Source organism: Panthera uncia, chromosome D1 (assembly GCF_023721935.1).
Source record: "Panthera uncia isolate 11264 chromosome D1, Puncia_PCG_1.0, whole genome shotgun sequence".
NCBI classification, from domain to species: Eukaryota; Metazoa; Chordata; class Mammalia; order Carnivora; family Felidae; genus Panthera; species Panthera uncia.
This window is the reverse complement of record NC_064808.1, coordinates 64034868-64053981: the sequence shown is the minus strand read 5'-3', so window position 1 is coordinate 64053981 and position 19114 is coordinate 64034868. Positions and strand designations below refer to the sequence as shown.

The 19114-nt window shown below is 39.4% G+C and overlaps 1 protein-coding gene across 3 annotated transcripts in view; it reads left to right on the top strand.

Moving 5' to 3' along the window:
• LOC125914581 (disks large homolog 2) overlaps window positions 1–19114 on the top strand; it is a 780669-nt gene that overhangs the window by 398210 nt on the left and 363345 nt on the right. For all 3 annotated transcript variants that reach the window (XM_049619999.1, XM_049619993.1, XM_049619986.1), the window contains one exon: window positions 149–217. In XM_049619999.1, the coding sequence (XP_049475956.1) occupies window positions 149–217 (69 nt within the window). The remainder of the gene's footprint in view (window positions 1–148; window positions 218–19114) is intronic.

The following is a 19114-nucleotide window of genomic DNA, read 5'->3' as shown; positions in this document are numbered from 1 at the left end:
ATGAGTCTACTTATCACCAAAGAATAGCCATTCAGTCTCTACTGTATTTCTTTCAAGATGGGCCCTTTACTTGACAATGAGACTGATAAGAATGTGCAAAGACATTTTAAATAAATGATCTGTGTTTGTTTTTCTTTCTTTGTTGCAGTCATTCTCAGCACAGCACGGCAACCCGCCAGCCTTCGGTAACTCTCCAACGGGCCATCTCCCTGGAAGGGTAAGATAATAATATGGAGCCTTCTCTTAAACTAAACCATGCAGCCTCATCACTTGAGCATAAAGAAATTTTCTTTATTTCTTCCTTTCTTTCTTCCTTCTTTCCTTCCTCCTTCCCTACCTACGTTCCTTCTTTCCTTAGCAAATATTTATAAAACTTATGTTATATGCCAAGTACTGTGCTAGGTACTATGTTTAACAAGACACATAAGATCTCTTCTTTCCCTTCAGAACTCTTATTGTCTGGTGGGAGGGGCAGAAATACAGACACAAATTTGTATCCTGTGTAACCATCACAAAGAGAGGGACATATAAGAGATTAAGGGAGGATCCAGGTTGGACACATGGATGAAAATGGGCATCAAAGGAGGGAGAAGCAGTTCAGGATGGTTTCAGAGATTACATAACTCTCAAGCTGAGAACTGAAGCATCTGTGGATATTTGCCTGACAGACACTGGAAGTAAGGGTACTCTGAGCAGAAGAAAGGGCATGTGCAAAAACATGAATACATGAGCAAGCATGAGGTGTCATGAGGCCATTAAGTGATCGAGTGATGCAGCCTGTGGTGTGTGAGACAGTGGAGCAGGAGATAAGAATGGAGATGTTGGCTGGGCAGGCTTACCTGTAGAGGACTTAGTGTTTTGTATTTCTGAATTCTCCAATCAGATAAAAGCTGGAGAGGATGGAGGGAAGGGGCTAATATTTCCCTCTACTTGCTTGATAATTACAACAGGTTTGAGAACATTTAATTGGTTAACTTATAAAAATTAAATCATTTTACTTTTCCAATCTCTGTTACCAAATTTGCTTCAAACCTATTTCTCATTGACAGGTAGGCTTCCTTAATGACATTTCAATTCAAACCTTTCTGTTTTAAAAGTTTGTTTTGTTCAGACCTCTGTCCCTCCTTCTAACTTAATTAGGGCTTGAGTTCCACCAGAATGTGGAGTTGACAGAGGTGTTGTCTTCTTCTCACATCACCCTCTAGATTGTCATTTCTCTTAGATTTCTCCTCTGGTAGTATTGGGGCAAAAAAGGAAACTGGAAATGGAATTTCCTTATCATTCCACTGTGGCCCGTCCCTTTTTCTTGGTTATCTCTGGTGATGTAGCCTGGATGGGTGGATAACCAACCATGCACAGATGCTGGGAGACTCCCACATCTCCCCCAGCCACGTGGTCCCTTGGATGACTCAACTGTCTCTTCCACAGAACTCCTAGCAATGGCACACTGTGACTTACCATGCATGCACCACTGCCTGAGCCCTAGCAGTCCCTCCCATTCTTCCCAAAGTGCCCCTTTCTCATCTGTCCTCAGCAGCTTCAAACATGAGGCTTGCAGGCATGAGTGGCAGGCATCTTTCCTCCTCCTCAGGTTGAGCTTACCAGGGACAGTCCTTGCCTCTTCTCTCCCTGGCTGACCTTTTTGTCTTCACTGCCCAGGGTTCTTTTCCAACCTGGGTAGCAACAGGGCAATGCAGCAAATTCCATGGGTAAGTGGATATCCACCTAGGAAAGAGATGTTGGTCTTTACTTCCTGGAAGAGTATAAATACTATAAATACTTTTCAGAGTGCCCTTTCTTGGCCTCAGCTAAGGATGTCCCTAAACCCATAGGAAGGTGAGCAAAAGGAATGTGGCCTCTCCATAGACACTGTACTCCCTGAAAAGGACATCTCCTTCCCCTGGTAGCCCGCCTTTTCTGTTTGTGATGGTAAAGAATGTCAAAGCACTTTTGTTCCTGTAGTAAACAAACAAAAACAGAGAGATGGGGTGGTTGCTAAATATGAATTTAGTTTCGGAGAATTTAAGTAACTTCTCAACAGGGCAGTGTCTTAAACTGTAACATTTGTTCTAGTTCACGAAAAAAAACAAAAAAACAAAAAAACAAAGGCAAAGTACTCAATCAATGCTTCGCCGCATTTGGTTCTGTAGTAATATTGAAGGTGGTCTAGATTCTGGATCATAGCCAGAATCACTGAGTTTAAATCTGGGCTCAGGAACTTATGAGCTGGGTGATAGCAAATGGCTTGTTTTTTTGTTTTTTGTTTTTTTGTTTGTCTGTTTGTTTGATTTTATATGTTCAGTTTCCTCATGTATAAAATGTATTTCCTTACAGAGTTTTTCTCAATAATTAAAATTATATTTATTGTTTTTTATAATATTACTGGAATTATATGTGTATTTGCTATAGTATAGTATAATGTTCATTGCTATTGTTATTGTTATTCATAACATATACTTAATTTATCAGGCAGGAGAGTTTCACATTTATATTAAATAAAGATTCATTAAAACAGCCAGGGACTGGTGTCATCGCTACTTTAGAGAGACTTATTCCTATATACACAGGTAATGCTCATTTGTGGAAGCAATCCAAATCATTGAGTTTGCTTCATTGTTGAGTTAATATTTATATACATAAGTATTTTAATTGCCAGATTATACTTAAATGCTTGTTAAACACATTAAAGAATAGTGTAAGCCCTTTCTACATATTGGCTTATCCTCAGCTCCAAAAGACAGAACATAGGACCTGCATAACAAATGCTCTTACATTTCTGGTATATATATCTGAGAAAGTTTAGGACAGAGAGACTACATAAACACATGAGAGGAAATAGTCTCCCCCAGCCTGTGAACAGTCTCCAGTTGGACTTGAGAATGTTCATCAGTCAGCACTTGTGACTGAACTCTCCATACCACCCCCATAGATTTCCCCTTTCTGGAAAGAGCCATAGTTTAGAAAAACTATTCCACAAAATTTGCTGATCACCTTCTCCGAAGGACTGTGATCAGTTTTGAATTCTGCATGTTAAATCAGACATGGAGAGCTAGCATGGAAAGTACATCCAGAGTTAACAAAGGGATGGGACAGCATTTTATCAAGGAAACATTGACAGGATCAAGATTCTATGATTGGAAGAAGGGAGCTTATCATTAATGAGATTACATTCAAAATGTGCAACTTGTTGGGAATAAAAATAGTACATATTCATGGATAGTCCTTTAAGGGAAGAGAAAAGAAACTATTTATCAAGTGCTTATTAGGTACCTGGTATGTTCTCATTCTCTCTCTCTCTCTCCTCATCCATTCATCTATCTTCTCTAATTTTATTTCCAAAATAGTCTTATGAAATAGGCATCCTTTTTTGTAAATCTTGATTCTCAGGAGGTTAAGTACTTTTCCCAAGGACACCTACATAGAAAGTAGCACAGTTTGGATTTGAAATCAAATTGGAGTCTGCTGTACAACAGTGCAGCATGAAAAGTCTTTATTGAGGCGGAGAGCTCTGGTCACACCATTCATAAAGCACTTTCAGGATAAGTGAGACATAGTGAAGAACTTCCTAGGACTTTCATTTAAAAAATGATAAAGAACTAGAACTGACTCTAAATCTGGAAACCATTAAACAGAGCTAATAACCCACCATTTGGGGTAGATCTGGAAGCCCATGTACATGCTACATGGCAGAGGTGTTATTTGTGGTACAGGTGAGAGTGGGGAGCTGAGCTTCCCACTGGTCTCAACTTCACCTTCCTTGTTCCTTATGAAGACCTCCCTTGGCAGGGTGCAATATGGCTGTCATGCCACATGTTGGTCATTAACACAGAGAGGATTCCCTCCAGCTGTTCTAAATAATGACATTTTCTTCTAAAGCTATTTCCAAATCTTTTCTTTCTTCTTACTCACAAAAGCTTATTAGCAGTTTGCCAATAAATATTGTTTTAGCCTTTTGCACTGTTTTCCACTTGAGTGAAATTACCTCTGTGATAACCACAACCACTAATGCTAATTCTCTGCTAATATGAGACCAAAGATGTGAAGGCCTTACCCTGATGTCATAAATGCAAGAGTGAGTCCTTTTATAAAAAACACAACTTATAATCTCAGCTATACTCCATTGTTTTAGCTGGTATAAAGCATTTTTCTTCATATCTAGTGAATCATGCAGTATGAAAAATACTGTTTTCCCTGCAATCATGGAAGGAAATAGAGTCTGGAATCAAAAAATTAGTTTAGAATCCTGCCCTCTTTGCCATCTGTTGTTGTCATTCTCAAAACAGGACCCTTCCCCTGTCTAAGCATGAGTTTTCTCCACAACCAAGAGGAGAATAGCACAGGACTCACCAACTTTCTACAAAAGTAGCAGGTACATATTAGACCCTCAATAAGTACTAGTTGAATATATACTTATTCCAAGTGTTCTGAAAAAACAAAACTTTTATTTTTAAACCCACGATTAGCTTGAAGACCCACGTTGAACACCTGCTATTAAATATATATGTATGTATATGTATATACTGTATATGTGTGTATGTATATGTATATATATGTATTTATATAAAGCATTTCTGGATATAAAATATTTGAGGTGGAAATAATTTTGTGCTGCAGAAATATTTAGAAGGGGATACCTCAGTAATTCTCCACAAAGCCCAGAACACTAAAATTCATGCTCTAAGTGCCCAGCTGGCCAACAAATAGAGAGATAATGTGACATACAATCATTGTCACTGAGCCCATAGTGGGAAAGTAATTTTTCACTTTGCATAGGCCAATGGGTCTTTAACAGGATTCTCATTAAGGTGTTATACTGCTGAGTGCAGGCAATCAACTGAAATTGGAAATTTCCTTGCTTCAAAATTCTCTTTCCTAATGCTTTTGTGAAAAGCAACTACTTAGGATATTTTTTAAATGAATGTACTTTAAAAGTCCATATGTTTATATATTTTTCACCTAAGTTGCTATTTACTTGACATAAAATAATTGGAGATATTTCAGATTTCCACTTAATTTGATCCATGAAGACAACAAAACTGTCTAATTGAGCCTCTACCTAGAGTTACTGCTGTTTTTTAAATCGATATCTGAATCATCTTTAACTATGCCAGACATGAGGCAGAATAACATCCCCATTAACAGTGTGAGCTCCTTGCTTCAGGTTCAAGTTGACAGATACAGCCCACACCTGAATCTCTTCTTCCTCCTGAGACCCCATTAAAAGGACACTTAAAAGAATAAAGAAGAGACAATCCCATAATGGTAAAGGAAGTGGGAGAGGCATCAGAGGCCAAAAGATTCCCTCACACTTCTGGATGACAGCAGATGGTGGGGTATAGATGGATGAAATGGAACAAAGCAGCCCAGACTTAGATCACCCAGGGAGGCAGGGCCATTGTGTTCTATGTAAATGCCATCTTCTAAAGTTGTTTCCAGGGATGCCACCCACAAAAAGGCCCACCACAGTGAAGCAGCATTGGATGCCTACAGCTCAGGAGGCGGCAGAACTGCCTAGCAAGCCCAGGAAATTCAGAGACTTCAGAACAGTGACAACAGATGGGCTGAGAGCAGAGTCTGAGAATAGGACTGAGGATACCCCTACTCAGCACACACACTCCTGATACAGAACAGCTACAAGGCAGTGACTTACCACCTGTCAGAAAATGAAGGCTCTTCTCTAAAGAAATAGAATTTCTTCTGAGGAACCTAGCTAAGCTAGTTTGCATGTAACCACACAGCAGAGCCCTTCATGGTATGCCAATTACAGGGACAGCTTTCAGGTTTGCTTGCCTAACCTGAAGTCTTTCAGTGGAAAAGACTTGCCCTTATCTGCAGCAGCCCATACAGCCTTTCTACTACTTCATTCTTAAATATGAACAGCCGGCCATGAGTTACTGAACAGTTTAACAAAACCCATAAAATGACAAAAAAAAAACAACAACAATAAAATACACATACATAGAGAAAAACTATCCTCAAAGAAACATGTCATTCTGGTAACAAAATAGAATTTAAAGAAATACTCTCCTTATAAGCATATTGTTAACAATATGGAGGTAACCACTGGAATTAAAAGTGAAATGGTTACAAGTGATTACCTCTGGGAAAACACGTAGGATTCTCAGGAAAGGGGACACAAGTTAAATTTTGAGGAACGTATTTGGAACAAGAGAACTCATCCACCAGAGAACATACACTTTGTTTTATCTTACTTTAGATCATTCCAGCAACATCATAGAGGTAGTTTTCCACTAACTGGCATTTTCACCTCAATGAAATAGCTGCTCTGTGAGGTGTTGCCCACCCTTTACAAGTAGCACTCAACAAGAAACCAGATGACCCTCTTCATGAATATTATAGAAGGAATTGGTTGCCTAATAGACAGAGTGGATGGTTTGCCTAATAGACCCTCACTAAAAATCTCTCCAAATAGAGAGGTCTGTGAGTATCCAAAGGATAACCAAGAAGCAGTCTTGTCTGTATACAAATACATCTAGGAGAAAAACCATCCTCTCAGGTTAACTGTTTGGTGTTAATAGCATCATCATTCTTTCTTAGAGGGACTGGCTGGTCTGGATAAGAACAGCCATGAACCTATGCTTGACACAAGAGACCCCCTCGCCACACTCTAAGACCACTCTGGATTCTTGAGACCATGGCACCTTGGCACCACTGCAGCCAGAGAGCCTCTGGCATTCCCATGTTGGGTCTGAACAGATGTGCTTCCAAGGAACACTCTGGGAACACAAGCTTGGCTGGAATCATTGGTTCTCTTGTCCTGTACCCATTTCCTTTTGCCTTTATGGGAGCTTTTTTGCAGCTAACATGCTTCAGATTTTTCAGGATGATGCTGACTTAAAATAGTCTTGGTCTAAGTGCCCCGATATGTGGTTCCAAAACACATGGTCACTGTAGAAAGTGTAAGCATCATTGACCTGAGAACCGGGAGATCTGGGTTCTAGGTTCAGTTCTGCCACATCTTACTATGTGATTTTGAGAAGATCTTAGATACTTTCCAACTCTAACATTATAGAGTTTAGTGATTTTTGAAGATAGAAAAGTTTGGCTTCTGAATTTGTAAGAATATTTCCAAACATGAGGCCTAAAGGACCACTGGGCTTTAGATAGCTGGCCCTCAGGGGCAGTGGCTTGAGTCATCTCTGCCTACACACACTCACATATCCAGCCATCCTTCAGGATTCATAATCAATATGAATGGTCAATTTCTTCCTTACACAGAAGTCTGTCCAAAACATTTCCGTGCCCTGATCCTCAAAAGCAATACTAGGCAGTGTTTCCCAGAGTAACTGAGAGGAGCCTGGTATGCTGAGAAGTACACTGAACTACTTTCAGACTTGAAGGAGAAGCTTTATTCAGGTTATTAGTTGCTGGGATCCCTGGTCAAAAATATAAACCTTTGTTAACCACAGAAATGTAAGTGACCTCACCAAAACAGGGGGCCAAGTTGGGTTAAGTGGAGAGAATTTTTGTGTATGTTTAGAATTCATTGAGAGAGCGTTATAGTTCTTGCCCTCTTCTTTATTTTGTTCTCCTGATAGCTGAAGAGTTTACTTAGAGAGAATATAGGAAAATTAAAAATACAGCAACTAGGGGCACCTGGGTGGCTCAGTCGGTTAAATGTATGACTCTTGGTTTTGGCTCAGATCCTGATCTCATGGTTTTGTGAGTTTGAGGCCCATGTTGGGCTCTGTGCTGGCAGTGAGGGGCCTGCTTGGGATTCTCCTTCTCTCTTTCTCTGTCCCGTCCCGACTTGTGCTGTCTCTGTCTCAAAATAAACAAATAAACTTAAAAAAAACTTTTTTTAATATAGCAACTAGGTGATATTTAGAAATGCTTGGAAGAAATCAAAATTGCTCCTGACTCCTCCAAAAATATTTTTGCTTGTGATTTATAGTGCAGTAAAGACAGACTAGCCTCTTGGGTCAGAGTGCCAGCCTCACTTTTGTTGCTAGGTCACCTGCTGGGGGATCCTAGCTGTGGGGAAGAAAGAAGGGAGTTTACAGACCCCTCCTTTTATCTCGAGAGGGAAAAGGGACCTTCAGAGCTTAAACCTCAGAGGACCCATTAGAAATCAATCAGAACAGTGGGTAATTCCAGAGTGTATGTTTCCTGTAGTTCACACCATATGTTTGCTTTTCATTTCTCCTCATGTCCCTGCAGTTTCCTCCTCTGCTCCCAGTGGAGCTGTCAGCTGATTCTCCTTAGCCCCATTTCTACTAGCCTACTGCTCCTTTTTTCCATTTCCTTACTTGATAAGACATTCCTTTCCCAGGCCTTGTAATCTTTCTTCCTTACACGTGTAGAACTGAAAGTATAAAAGGTGTCATCACAAAAAACTCTAAGGATTGCCAAAAATTTATCAGTGTTGACAAAATGCTGAGGCTGCAGAGAACTAGGGCATGTATGTGGGCTGCCAATTCATGGGATGCTAACTCTCTCCCAGGGCCTGGGTTTCTGATGCCATCTGCTGTTGAAATAAAAACCGTGGGAAAAAATAACAGAAAAATGCCCACTTCCCTGGATATGGCAGATAAAATTTCTCAAATTTGGAATGTCAAGTAAAATATCAACATAGATTTTGGGAGATGACCTTGAGGATCTAGATTTATATATTTTTTCAGCTAAAGACTTATTAGCATTACTATTCCATCAGAGAAAGTCTCCCTTAAAGCAATGAAATAAGAAAGACATAAAGAGTATACAGCACTCCAACACAAATGCAGGCCATTTGGAGACACAGACTGCAGAGCCCAAAGAGGATATCTTCTGTATTCAAATGCTAAATATAAACATTAAATATTACCTATTTAATAGTAGGTGATATGTTTTAGGAGCCTTATGTGGATCTCATCTAGTTCTGATAACAGTTATTGTTTATGGGCACATTATCCCACTTTATGGTTGGACACAATGAGGCTTTGAGGAGTTAAGGGTGCTGCCCAAGGTCACAGAGCTAGTAGGTGGCAGAATTGAGATTTAAACCCACATTTTAAAATCACCACCTTTCCCTGCCCTCTCAGAATTATAGGTGTTTTATTATTACAAATTGGCCAATTTGGAGGCCTAAGTAAGTTGTTGAAATACAGTGTGGAATTCAATATGATACCTGGGGTTTGGGAGGTTTTTGTCATGATAGGCATTGTCAAAAATCCAGTTTTCATATAAGAACATAAACAAAAATAGCACAAGCACCTAATGGTGACTTCACTTATCTTGAAATGTGCTGAATTGGAAGTGGAGGAATGATATTTCTATACTCTTGGCATCTGTTTTACCCAGCAGGACTAGGAAGAAAGCCGGGGTGACAGGTCAGGAGTCTGGTTATCAAGGGCTGCTGGGCTATCCTCTGTGGTGGCCTTGCACATGGAAGATATTCATAGCCAAGCAGCTGGAATTTATTTTAGAGGGACACCACAGAATCCACTAGGGAATTTGGTTTGGGTGTCTGTTTTTTAGTAAATCTTCTTTTCTGTGCATAGTTCAATGCCAATGTGATTATTTATCCTGCATGTTTTCCTTGGAAACCTTTTTAGTTTTTAATAAAGTGTTTTAATAAAGGGCTCAAAGTAAGTGATGAATAAACTTCCTCCTTATTATTGTATAATTAAACATACTCAAAAAACAGTGTGCTACAGAATATTCAACTAGAAAATTGCCCCTCTTCATCAATACTCCTAATTATTAATGCTATGGGGCACCTGGGTGGCTCAGTCAGTAAGTGTCCGACTTCAGCTCCAGTCATGATCTCACAGTTTGTGAGTTCGAGCCCCGCGTCGGGCTCTGTGCTGACAGCTCAGAGCCTGGAGCCTGCTTTGGATTCTGTGTCTCCCTCTCTCTGCTCCTCTCCCACTCACACTCTGTCTCTCTCTCTCAAAAATAAATAAACATTAAAAAATAAATAAATAAATAAATAAATAATGCTAATAATAATATGATCATCCATGATGTTGATTGAGATGGCATTGAAGAGCTAGTTAACATACTGAATGACAGGGTATCTGGGTGCCTCAGTCAGTTAAGCATGGTTTGTGGGTTCAAGCCCCACTCCAGGCTCTTGCCAACAGCATGGAGCCTGCTTTGGATCCTCCCTCTACCTCTCTCTCTCTGCCCCTCCCCTGTACTCTTTCTCTCTCTCTCTCTCTCTCTCTCTCTCTCTCTCTCTCTCTTTCTCTCTGTCTCTGTTTCTTCTCTCAAAAATAAACATTTAACATAATGAACCAAGGAGGAATTTTTTAAAAAGCACCCAGTCATAGGTTTGTCAACCTATTAAAAATGAATGTAGGAAACCTATTCTATGACAGGATTTAGCTGCCCAAACTGGCAGAAAGACTTAGCAGTCACAAATCTCCCAGCTGTAATCCTAGCACCAACTTATTATCATACTAATATCCCTCTGTTTTTTTTTTTAATTTTTTTTAACGTTTATTTATTTTTGAGACAGAGACAGAGCATGAACAGGGGAGGGGCAGAGAGAGAGGGAGACACAGAATTGGAAGCATGCTCCAGGCTCTGAGCCATCAGCCCAGAGCCCGACGCGGGGCTCGAACTCACAGACCGCGAGATCGTGACCTGCACTGAAGTCGGCCGCTTAACCAACTGAGCCACCCAGGCGCCCCCTAATATCCCTCTTTGAATGCTGCCCTTTTTCTTCTATCTCTCTAGTATTAAGGCTACTCTTACCAAGTTGCATGAGTTTGTGCCCAATCAATAAAATTAATTGGGAATATGATGATGAGCCCTGCAGACACTACCTCTGCCCCCTGTCTGGCAGGAAGAAGCAGCTATTAATCAAATAATCACACAAACGAATGTAAATCTGTGACTATGCCAAGTACTGTGAAAAACTGGCCTATGATGCCCTGAGTGCCTGTAATAGGGGATCTGTAATAGGGTACCAGGAGGTCAGGGACGTCATAGAAGGCTCTCACCTTAACAATGAGGAGACCTTAACCAGGCAAAGAGAAAGTACCATCATTAGTGATGGCACAGGCAGTGATTACAAATCTGTCTGGATGTATTTCTGAGCTGAACACTGACTAGGGCAACATGAAGTCAGTAGAGCTTGCCATTTAGAGATTTATAATGAGGAGGCTGACTCATGGTTGACTGTCTCCCCCAGAGAGGCTGTCAGATGGAGGCTTGCAGTTGTTTTATCAGAACTACATGGTCTGCATAGATGTGATTTTCTGAATCCCTTCTCTCATCAGTTCTGCTGGTGCCTTGGCTTTTGTTTGATGTGTTGGTCTGCTTGTTTATCTGCCTGTGTACAAGAACTCTAAAATCTTTCCTTGCCCCTGCTGCTTCCTATACTTCTCTTCTTCTATCTTCTTTCCCTGGTCCCTCTTACTTTGTTTTTTCCTCTCCTCTTTTCTCCATAAACTCCCTCCTCTTTTTCTTTTAGTCTTGATTCTTGCATCCATTTCTTCTTCTTTTTTTTCCCCTCTTTCCTTCTGCTATCCATCCTGAAGGTACTAGGCTCATGTTTGTCCAGGGCATTATAATTTACAAGGAAATCTCATGGACGTTATTCTATTTGACCCCAATAACAATTTCATAAGAGAGCCTGAGTAAGAATCATTTATCCTGTTTGCAGATCTGTCATGAGATAGGTGACTTCCTCAAGATTGCATATCTGGGAAAAGGAGGAGCTTTGACTGCAAACCGGATGCTTATCATTCAGCCCCACATTGACATCACTAGACCATCCTACCTGAAAACAAATGTTGAAGACATCCCAACCATGTCTTTTAGTCTTATTGACAGAGGCAGTCCTTCTTTGCCCTGTCTTTATCATTCACAAAAATGAGTCTAGACAGAAGTTGTGGTCAGAGAGGTTTTCTGGTTGCTCATTTATCACCTGAGCAGGAATAGCCTCAGTCTCATCTGTTGAATATTTACTGGACATTGCACTTGACCTTGAATTGAACCCCTTGTAAAGAATGATTTTCATTATATTTTTACCTTGCCTGGCTGTGATCTGGGAGATGGGATGGCTGCAGAAAGCAGGGAATGAAAAAGATAGCTTTGAGTATCATTTATCAGCCTTCATTGGATTACACATCTTGAGACATCCATCTTTATATATCCAACTGAATCTGGTGTTTTTCTCTGCATATATCGCTAATCCCTCAGAGACTCTCAAATTCCATTAGGGTATTTGTTTATTTCCTCTTCCTGGCCAATTATAAAGAGTTTAAAGAAAGAGCACATCCATATCCTATGCCACAAGCCAGATGCCCCTCTATTACCAGAAAAGCAGCCAGTGGTCTTTATCCTTTATTTAATCTCTCTGCTGATTTCCAGTCCTGGAAATGTTTACTCTACTGAATATGCTTTTAAGATGTCAGTCAGCAACCTTTATTGACTGATGGATCACACTTGGTACAGTCTCCTGCTGGTTACATACAAAGTCATACTGCTCAGGGACAACTGTGCAGGAGACAAGCACCACCCATCCATTCTTTCAATTAGTTGTTGATTTGACTGATGTACCTTTCATTCATTCCTGCATTCAACTAAGTATTCACTGAATGCCCAATATGTACCAGGCACTATAGTGAGGAATTTAATATAATGAAGAAGAAGAAAGGTTCAATTCCTGCTTTTGAGGAGCACACATTCTAGTGGGGTGACACAATGTTGACAGGTGCAATAATTTGCTGAGCTTGTATGTTTGTAGTTTTAGAACAAAAGAACAAGCAGCTGATTTGGGGAAAACCAGTAGTGCTGTTGGGACATGGTTATGAGTGTTTTTATCAAGGGACTACCAAACCCAAAGGGAAAAGGTACTGTCTCCAGACTGAGGAAATTCCATACTCACGTGGGCTGGTAGTAGGAGTCGGGAATTTTAATTTTAAGCACAGGTCTATAAAAGCTACACGGAAGGGTAGAAGGGAGCCATGCTTGTCACAGCCTTTTAATTCTGAAGATAGAAATTCTCCTGTGATCAAGCATCAATTATGCACATTGATGGGAAATCGCATTTCAGTATCAATGTTACATGATATTTAAATGTTTATACAAACCTATATTTAGATGTTTACACAAACATCTCTCCCCTACCAGTGATTTTTTTCTGCACCCCTGAAATGCTTGCTTGTCCTCGATTTCCTCTCCTTGGTATAGCAGCCTGGTGTAATTTAAAGAACATGATGTTTTGATTTGTCTCTACTTTTATTTAAATACTGTCTCTTACTAATTTTATCACCTTGAGCTCTTACTGAACCTCTCTGAGCCTGTTTCTTTAATCTGTAAAGACTAATAACTACTTCATAAAATTGTTTCGAGAATTTATTTTTTTAAATATGTAAACATCTTAGCATGGTTCTTAACAAGCACTAGGTACTGAGTAGGAGTTAGTTCTCCTCTTTTCTCCTTCCCTATATTCCATCTGCCCCTTCTCTTTCTGATATGCTAGAACCTCTTCCCTCTTTCCCAAACCAGGAATAAATAAAGTTTCCATTCATTGTTAATTTAACAAAAATTTCCTGTGAACCTCTCTTGTGCCCTCAGGGAGATACAGGCAGTATTGTGGAAGACAGCCCAGCACATGGTAGAAAAACAAAGAGGAGAGAGTAGGCCCTTTTTAGAAACAGACACCCTAAGTCCAAAAGCCCTTCTAGACCCAAGAAAAGCACTTCTTAATGGCAGACTTTCAGAAAGTATAGCAGATGAGAAAAGAATACTTTGGGGTAAAGTGTCACCTTATCCCACCTCCTTATGTTACATATGACAGAATAAGTTCAGAGCCATGCACATGTATACTAGCTCACATACATGCACACATGTCCACTCCTTCCATACACCTCCTCTCCAGTTATTTCCATTACATTCAGTGGTTTATAGGCAACTATTACATATATATCCCCCAGGATCCCTTCTTGATTGCCTATGTCATAGATCAAATCTCTGCCACACAACTTAATGCTTGGAATTTTCCCCTTGTTTCATATGTAAGAGTTTCTCTACTAGGCTCACAACTCCTAAGGTTGCTTCTAGGTCCCATCTCATTACATAATTATGAAACAGGTTCTCAGACACAGACCATGTTTAACAAATGATGATTTGTTACATTTCCTTCTCCTACTATGACCTGAGGAATAGGGAATTCACTCTCCCTGAGTGACTGATTTTCTCCACTTCTCATCCTTGTTTTCCTAGAGGAGATAAGCCAACTGATCATTATTCTTTTCCTCTCTGTGTGTAGTTGTGTACGATAGTGGAAGCCACAGAGGCTCTTGTAGACAATCAGAAGTATGAATGCTGCTGCCACCACTTTTAGCTGGCTGATATTAGACAAGAAACTTAACCTTTCCAAACCTCAGTTTTCTCATCTTCAAATGAGGAACATAATACCTGACTTACAGGGACACCATAAGGATTAAATAGTCTTAACTCTTCATAAATGTTGGTGATTATAATTAAATTTAAAGCTCACCTCACTAACCAAAATATAAATTTGTATTATGTTCAGGTATGAAAAAGACCAAGGGTGATGGTAGTAGTTTATTCCCTCTTACCAAATGGATTACGTATTTCATGGCCTATTTAGGTGCGTTGAATGTGTTATGGTTTACAAAGTTACAGGAGTGCTGGAGAACTATCTTTCTATCTATCTAAATAACTAACCCTATATAAACACCCTTGGGACGAAAGAACCATGGCTGTCAAAGGTTGAGTTCTGTGTGTTTGTAGACAGTGGCCTTCCAATATTCTCCTAGTTTTAATTTATTTGGGGGACATCCTCAATTTGAGGGAAAAAAGTTAACACGAGAATTAAAGTTCCCAAATATCTAAGCTATTACCAAATATCCAGCTATCTACTTTCCATATGGGGGAACTATCTGAGTCCAGAGATAGGCAAGAGATTTTCCAAGGCCACACTAAAGTCAAGACCAGAATTCAGTCTCCTAATATCCTGGCCACCCCTCTTTCCAGAGGAGAATGAGGATGAACAAGAGTCTTCCTCTGGTTATTCTTTTCTCACTTCGTCATGCTTTCTCTGTATTAATCTTTCATCTAAGAATTAGATAAGGTTTATTGAGCTTCCTAGAAATGTGTGACTTTAGTGCTAAGATGTAAAGATTATGGCTTAAGTGACATATCCAAGCACCAAGAGACCCAAATCAAATCAAAATGGTGATTGTGGCACCATTGTGGATCATTTGTAGGATTCATGAGTTAAGAAGTTATAATACCCTACTGAAGATGTAGATATACCTAAATGAAGGAGACAGATTCACTTAGAGCTTTTTGTTGTTGTTGTGATCATTGTTGTTTTGTTTTTAGAGGGTTCTTTTGCCTGGAGAGGGAAAAGTTACTGGGAAACAGGAGTGATTTTAGGAGAAAATTGGGGGGAAGAGATGTAAAATATCAGAAGTATCTTGCCCTGTACAGTGCTGATCCTATGACTTCCCATTAAGCCATTTCTTGTCTTTCATATAACCTTCAGTATCAGGTCAGGTGTGGCAAGAATTCTACACTGGGCTTTTAGACCACTGTAGGATGGAACTCACACTCTACAAATGGGCACATGGGGTGTTTTTGGTTCCCCATCTCCACTCCTCTACACCAAATGTTCTTATCCCTTTTCTACCCTCCCGTTTTTTTGTTCCCAGTGTTACAACTTTTTTTTTTAATCAAAACCAGCTTCTTAGGACCACCTCATTTGCACTGAGATATACGTTTCTTCTAGGTTTCATTCCACAGTCATTTATTGAACATGTTCTTTGTGCCAGGTATTTTACCAGGTACTAGGGACACAAGAACTAATGAAAGGAAGTTCATATCTCTTAGGCACTTTCTAGATATCAGACACTAACTCACAAAGTGAATATGACACTCAAGAATCTCAGAGTCAAGCAGAAAAAGCAAGCATACAGTAAGTGGTCATCATTATAGAAGATTGCAGTCTTAGCTTACTGACCTAATAATTGCCAGTTTACTCTTCTGATCTTCCACTACATTGTAAACTCCTGGGAAGCAGAAGCTGTCTGCTTTATGGTTATAATTCCAGCCCCAATGGAGCTCCACTAAAGTATAGAGGATTCTAAACACATAATTGTTAAACAGATACAGAGATAAAGTATGATGATTAGGACAGTCCATATGTGAGTCCAGGGCAGTACAATTCTATTGGAGCTAGTGTTAGAGCTAAGGAAAGCAAAGGTTAAAGTCGTGAAGAAAGAAATGGAGCCTCCCAAGCATACAAAGGGAAGGAGCCAGATAGCTGCAGGCAGAGAAGACTGTGCATACAAAGACCAAGGGAGGGAAGAAGTCTGATGTTTGAGAAAAAGCTGGTAATTCAAAGAAAATCAGAGTTACTTCGTGATTGAAATTTAGAGTATTTTTGAGAGTGTGCCAGGAGATGAGGCCACAAATGTTTGTTCAAGGAAAAAAATATTGATGATTCTTTTAAAATCACTTTGTGTTAATGTCACTGTCCACATTTGGCTTTCAGATTTCACTATGGCTAAAGGAACTAGTTAATGAATGACTTTAAGAATCTCATACCAAGAAGGCTTTGAACTAATCTCTACTTCTAAGTGCAGGTATCTGGGAAAAAGTAGATTGGTAAGAAGTGAAATTTCCCAGTTGGAAAAACCAGCATGTAAAGCAGTGATCTTCCACTTCTTTTCCTGATGACAAAAAAAAAAAAAAAAAAAAATCAAAAAATCCATCAAAGCTCAACTCATAATGATATAAATCTTTCCCTGGAACTAGCAGAAAACATAACTTGTAGCAGGAAAAAGCTACAGGGATTTATACAAGCCAACACCTGCAATACTCACAGAGAAGAGAAGAGCTAAATGTTTCTTTTAAGAGAAGAATTTTTAAGTGTCCAACTGTAGCTAAATGTTAGTTAGGTGTTTGTATTTCCTAACATACTATTTGTGAAAATGAATTTCATTAATAGTAATGAATGATGTTGTTCATGTTAGCGGTTTGCTGTTTTTTCTATAGTAATTCTTACACAGATGTCTTAAGTATGGAGAAACTTTTTAAAATTCTGTTAATGAGGTTTATGGTAAGTCTTGTTATGTGAATATCAAGATCACTGACCAGGCTCTGCAGATAGCTACCCTTTACTAATATTACTAGCCTTTTACTTAACATCAATTTTCTATATTGAAGTCGTCATGAGAACTGGGTCAACCTCAATGATCCCCTTTCTTCCATAACAGGTTGGGCTCATAGTCTGTTTTGGCTTATGGAGTTATTAGCTTCAGGATGTATTAGCTTCAGAGAGCTGTTATAACAAATTACCACAAACTGAGTGGATTAAAATAACAGAAATTTATTGTCTCTCAATTCTGGAGGTTGGAAGTCTGAAATTAAGGTGTTGGCAGAGCTATCCTTTCTCTAAAACCTGGAGGGTAATCCTTCCTTGCCTCTTTCCTGGCTTCTGGTGGTTTGCTGACAGTGTTGGATGTTCCTTGCTTTATAGCTCACACATAACTCCTGTCTCTGCTTTTATCTTTGTATAGTATTCTCTCTGTGTCATCACATGGCTGTCTTTTTATCAGAAGACCAGTCAGCCCAGAGAAATGGCCTACCCTACTCCATTATGTCCTCATCTTAACAATACCTCTGCAACCACCCTATTTCCAAATAATGTCACATTCTGAGATACTAACAGGACTTCAACATCTGAGAGGGAGGATGGGGAGTGGGGGGTGGTAATTCAACCCACAACACAGAATGTAAACCTCTCCATGGACAGAGACTATATCTCTCATAGTTTTGTATGTCCAAGGTCCAGCTACTGTCTGGCCCAGTGACTGATGGGTAAATTTTTGTAAATGATTAAACGAATGTGCAAATACTCTATTCTCCTGAGAACTGAGATCTGTGTCTCTGTTTACCTATTCAAGAACATCATCCTGATATGGCCTCTGCCTCCAGGTCTCCATTGCAGCCCTGCTAGAGCCCCATGTTCTAGTCAAGCAAGAATACTTATTTTTCTCCAAACACTGCATATTATCTCACTTCCTTCATTATACTTTTCCTTATCACCTCCCGCCAGTTGTATTATCAAATTAGTTTTGCTTATATCCTGGCTTTCATAATGTTTTCAAACAATATTCCACAAGTTCTGAAATCTTGAGGACAAATGATGTAACTACTTTAAAAAACCAAGTACAGTGGTTATAGTTTTTTTTTTAACGAGTTTCCTAAAATGATTCCTTTTATAACGAATTGCTCTTTAAAAATTCAAAATGCAACAGGAAGCAGAAACAAATACCTGTCCTTATGGATACTATATATAATTTAATGGGGAAGTTTTCAAAATATTATGAAATAAATCAAGAGGGATAATTTATTTTCTCTTGCTTTGGAGATGGGATGATCCTTAGAAGGTATGACTACGAAAAGTGAGAACGTATGTGAGAGCAAAATTTAATTGCTTCCTTGTTTGTCTTTCTGAGAAATTTACACAAAAGCAAATTGAGATGAAACATGGTTATTAGATTATCATATGTGATATGTGAATAAGCAAAAACTCCAAATATTTCAAAATCAAACTAATCAAGATTAGACTGATGCTAATCTATAGTTGATTTATGTTTGTGGAAAGAAAGTTATTTAATTTGTCTGTTTGATTCCTTTTACCAAGAATTTTACATGCAATCTCAGATGTGTAACTAATTCAAAGATTTTCTCTAGAGAGGAGCACTTAGAGCTTTATGAAGGCTATGAACTAGAAATCAGCAGTTCAACCCAAGGCTGTGGTCATAGCCTCAACCAAAGCCCCTTCCTTTGCAGTGGGGATGTCTTTAAAGACCTTTAGAATGTTTAATTAAGCCTCTTGCAGGCAAACTTGGGAGGTTGTAGAAACAGCACATGACATGAACACTTTTAGGTTACAAACTAAAGTTACTACATTCACTCCCCTTGGTGCAGAAACATTCAATACTTTGATATTATCCAAATGCAAAGTCTGAATTCCTTAGCTTGGCATTCATGTTTCTTCCCAACCTGCCCCAGTCTTCTCATTTTCTTTGACACAGACTCTGCTCTCCATGCAAGCTGTGATACTCCCTGTTCTCCAAACACATCTTTCATTTGCTCCCCTCTGGCCCTGGGCTCATGC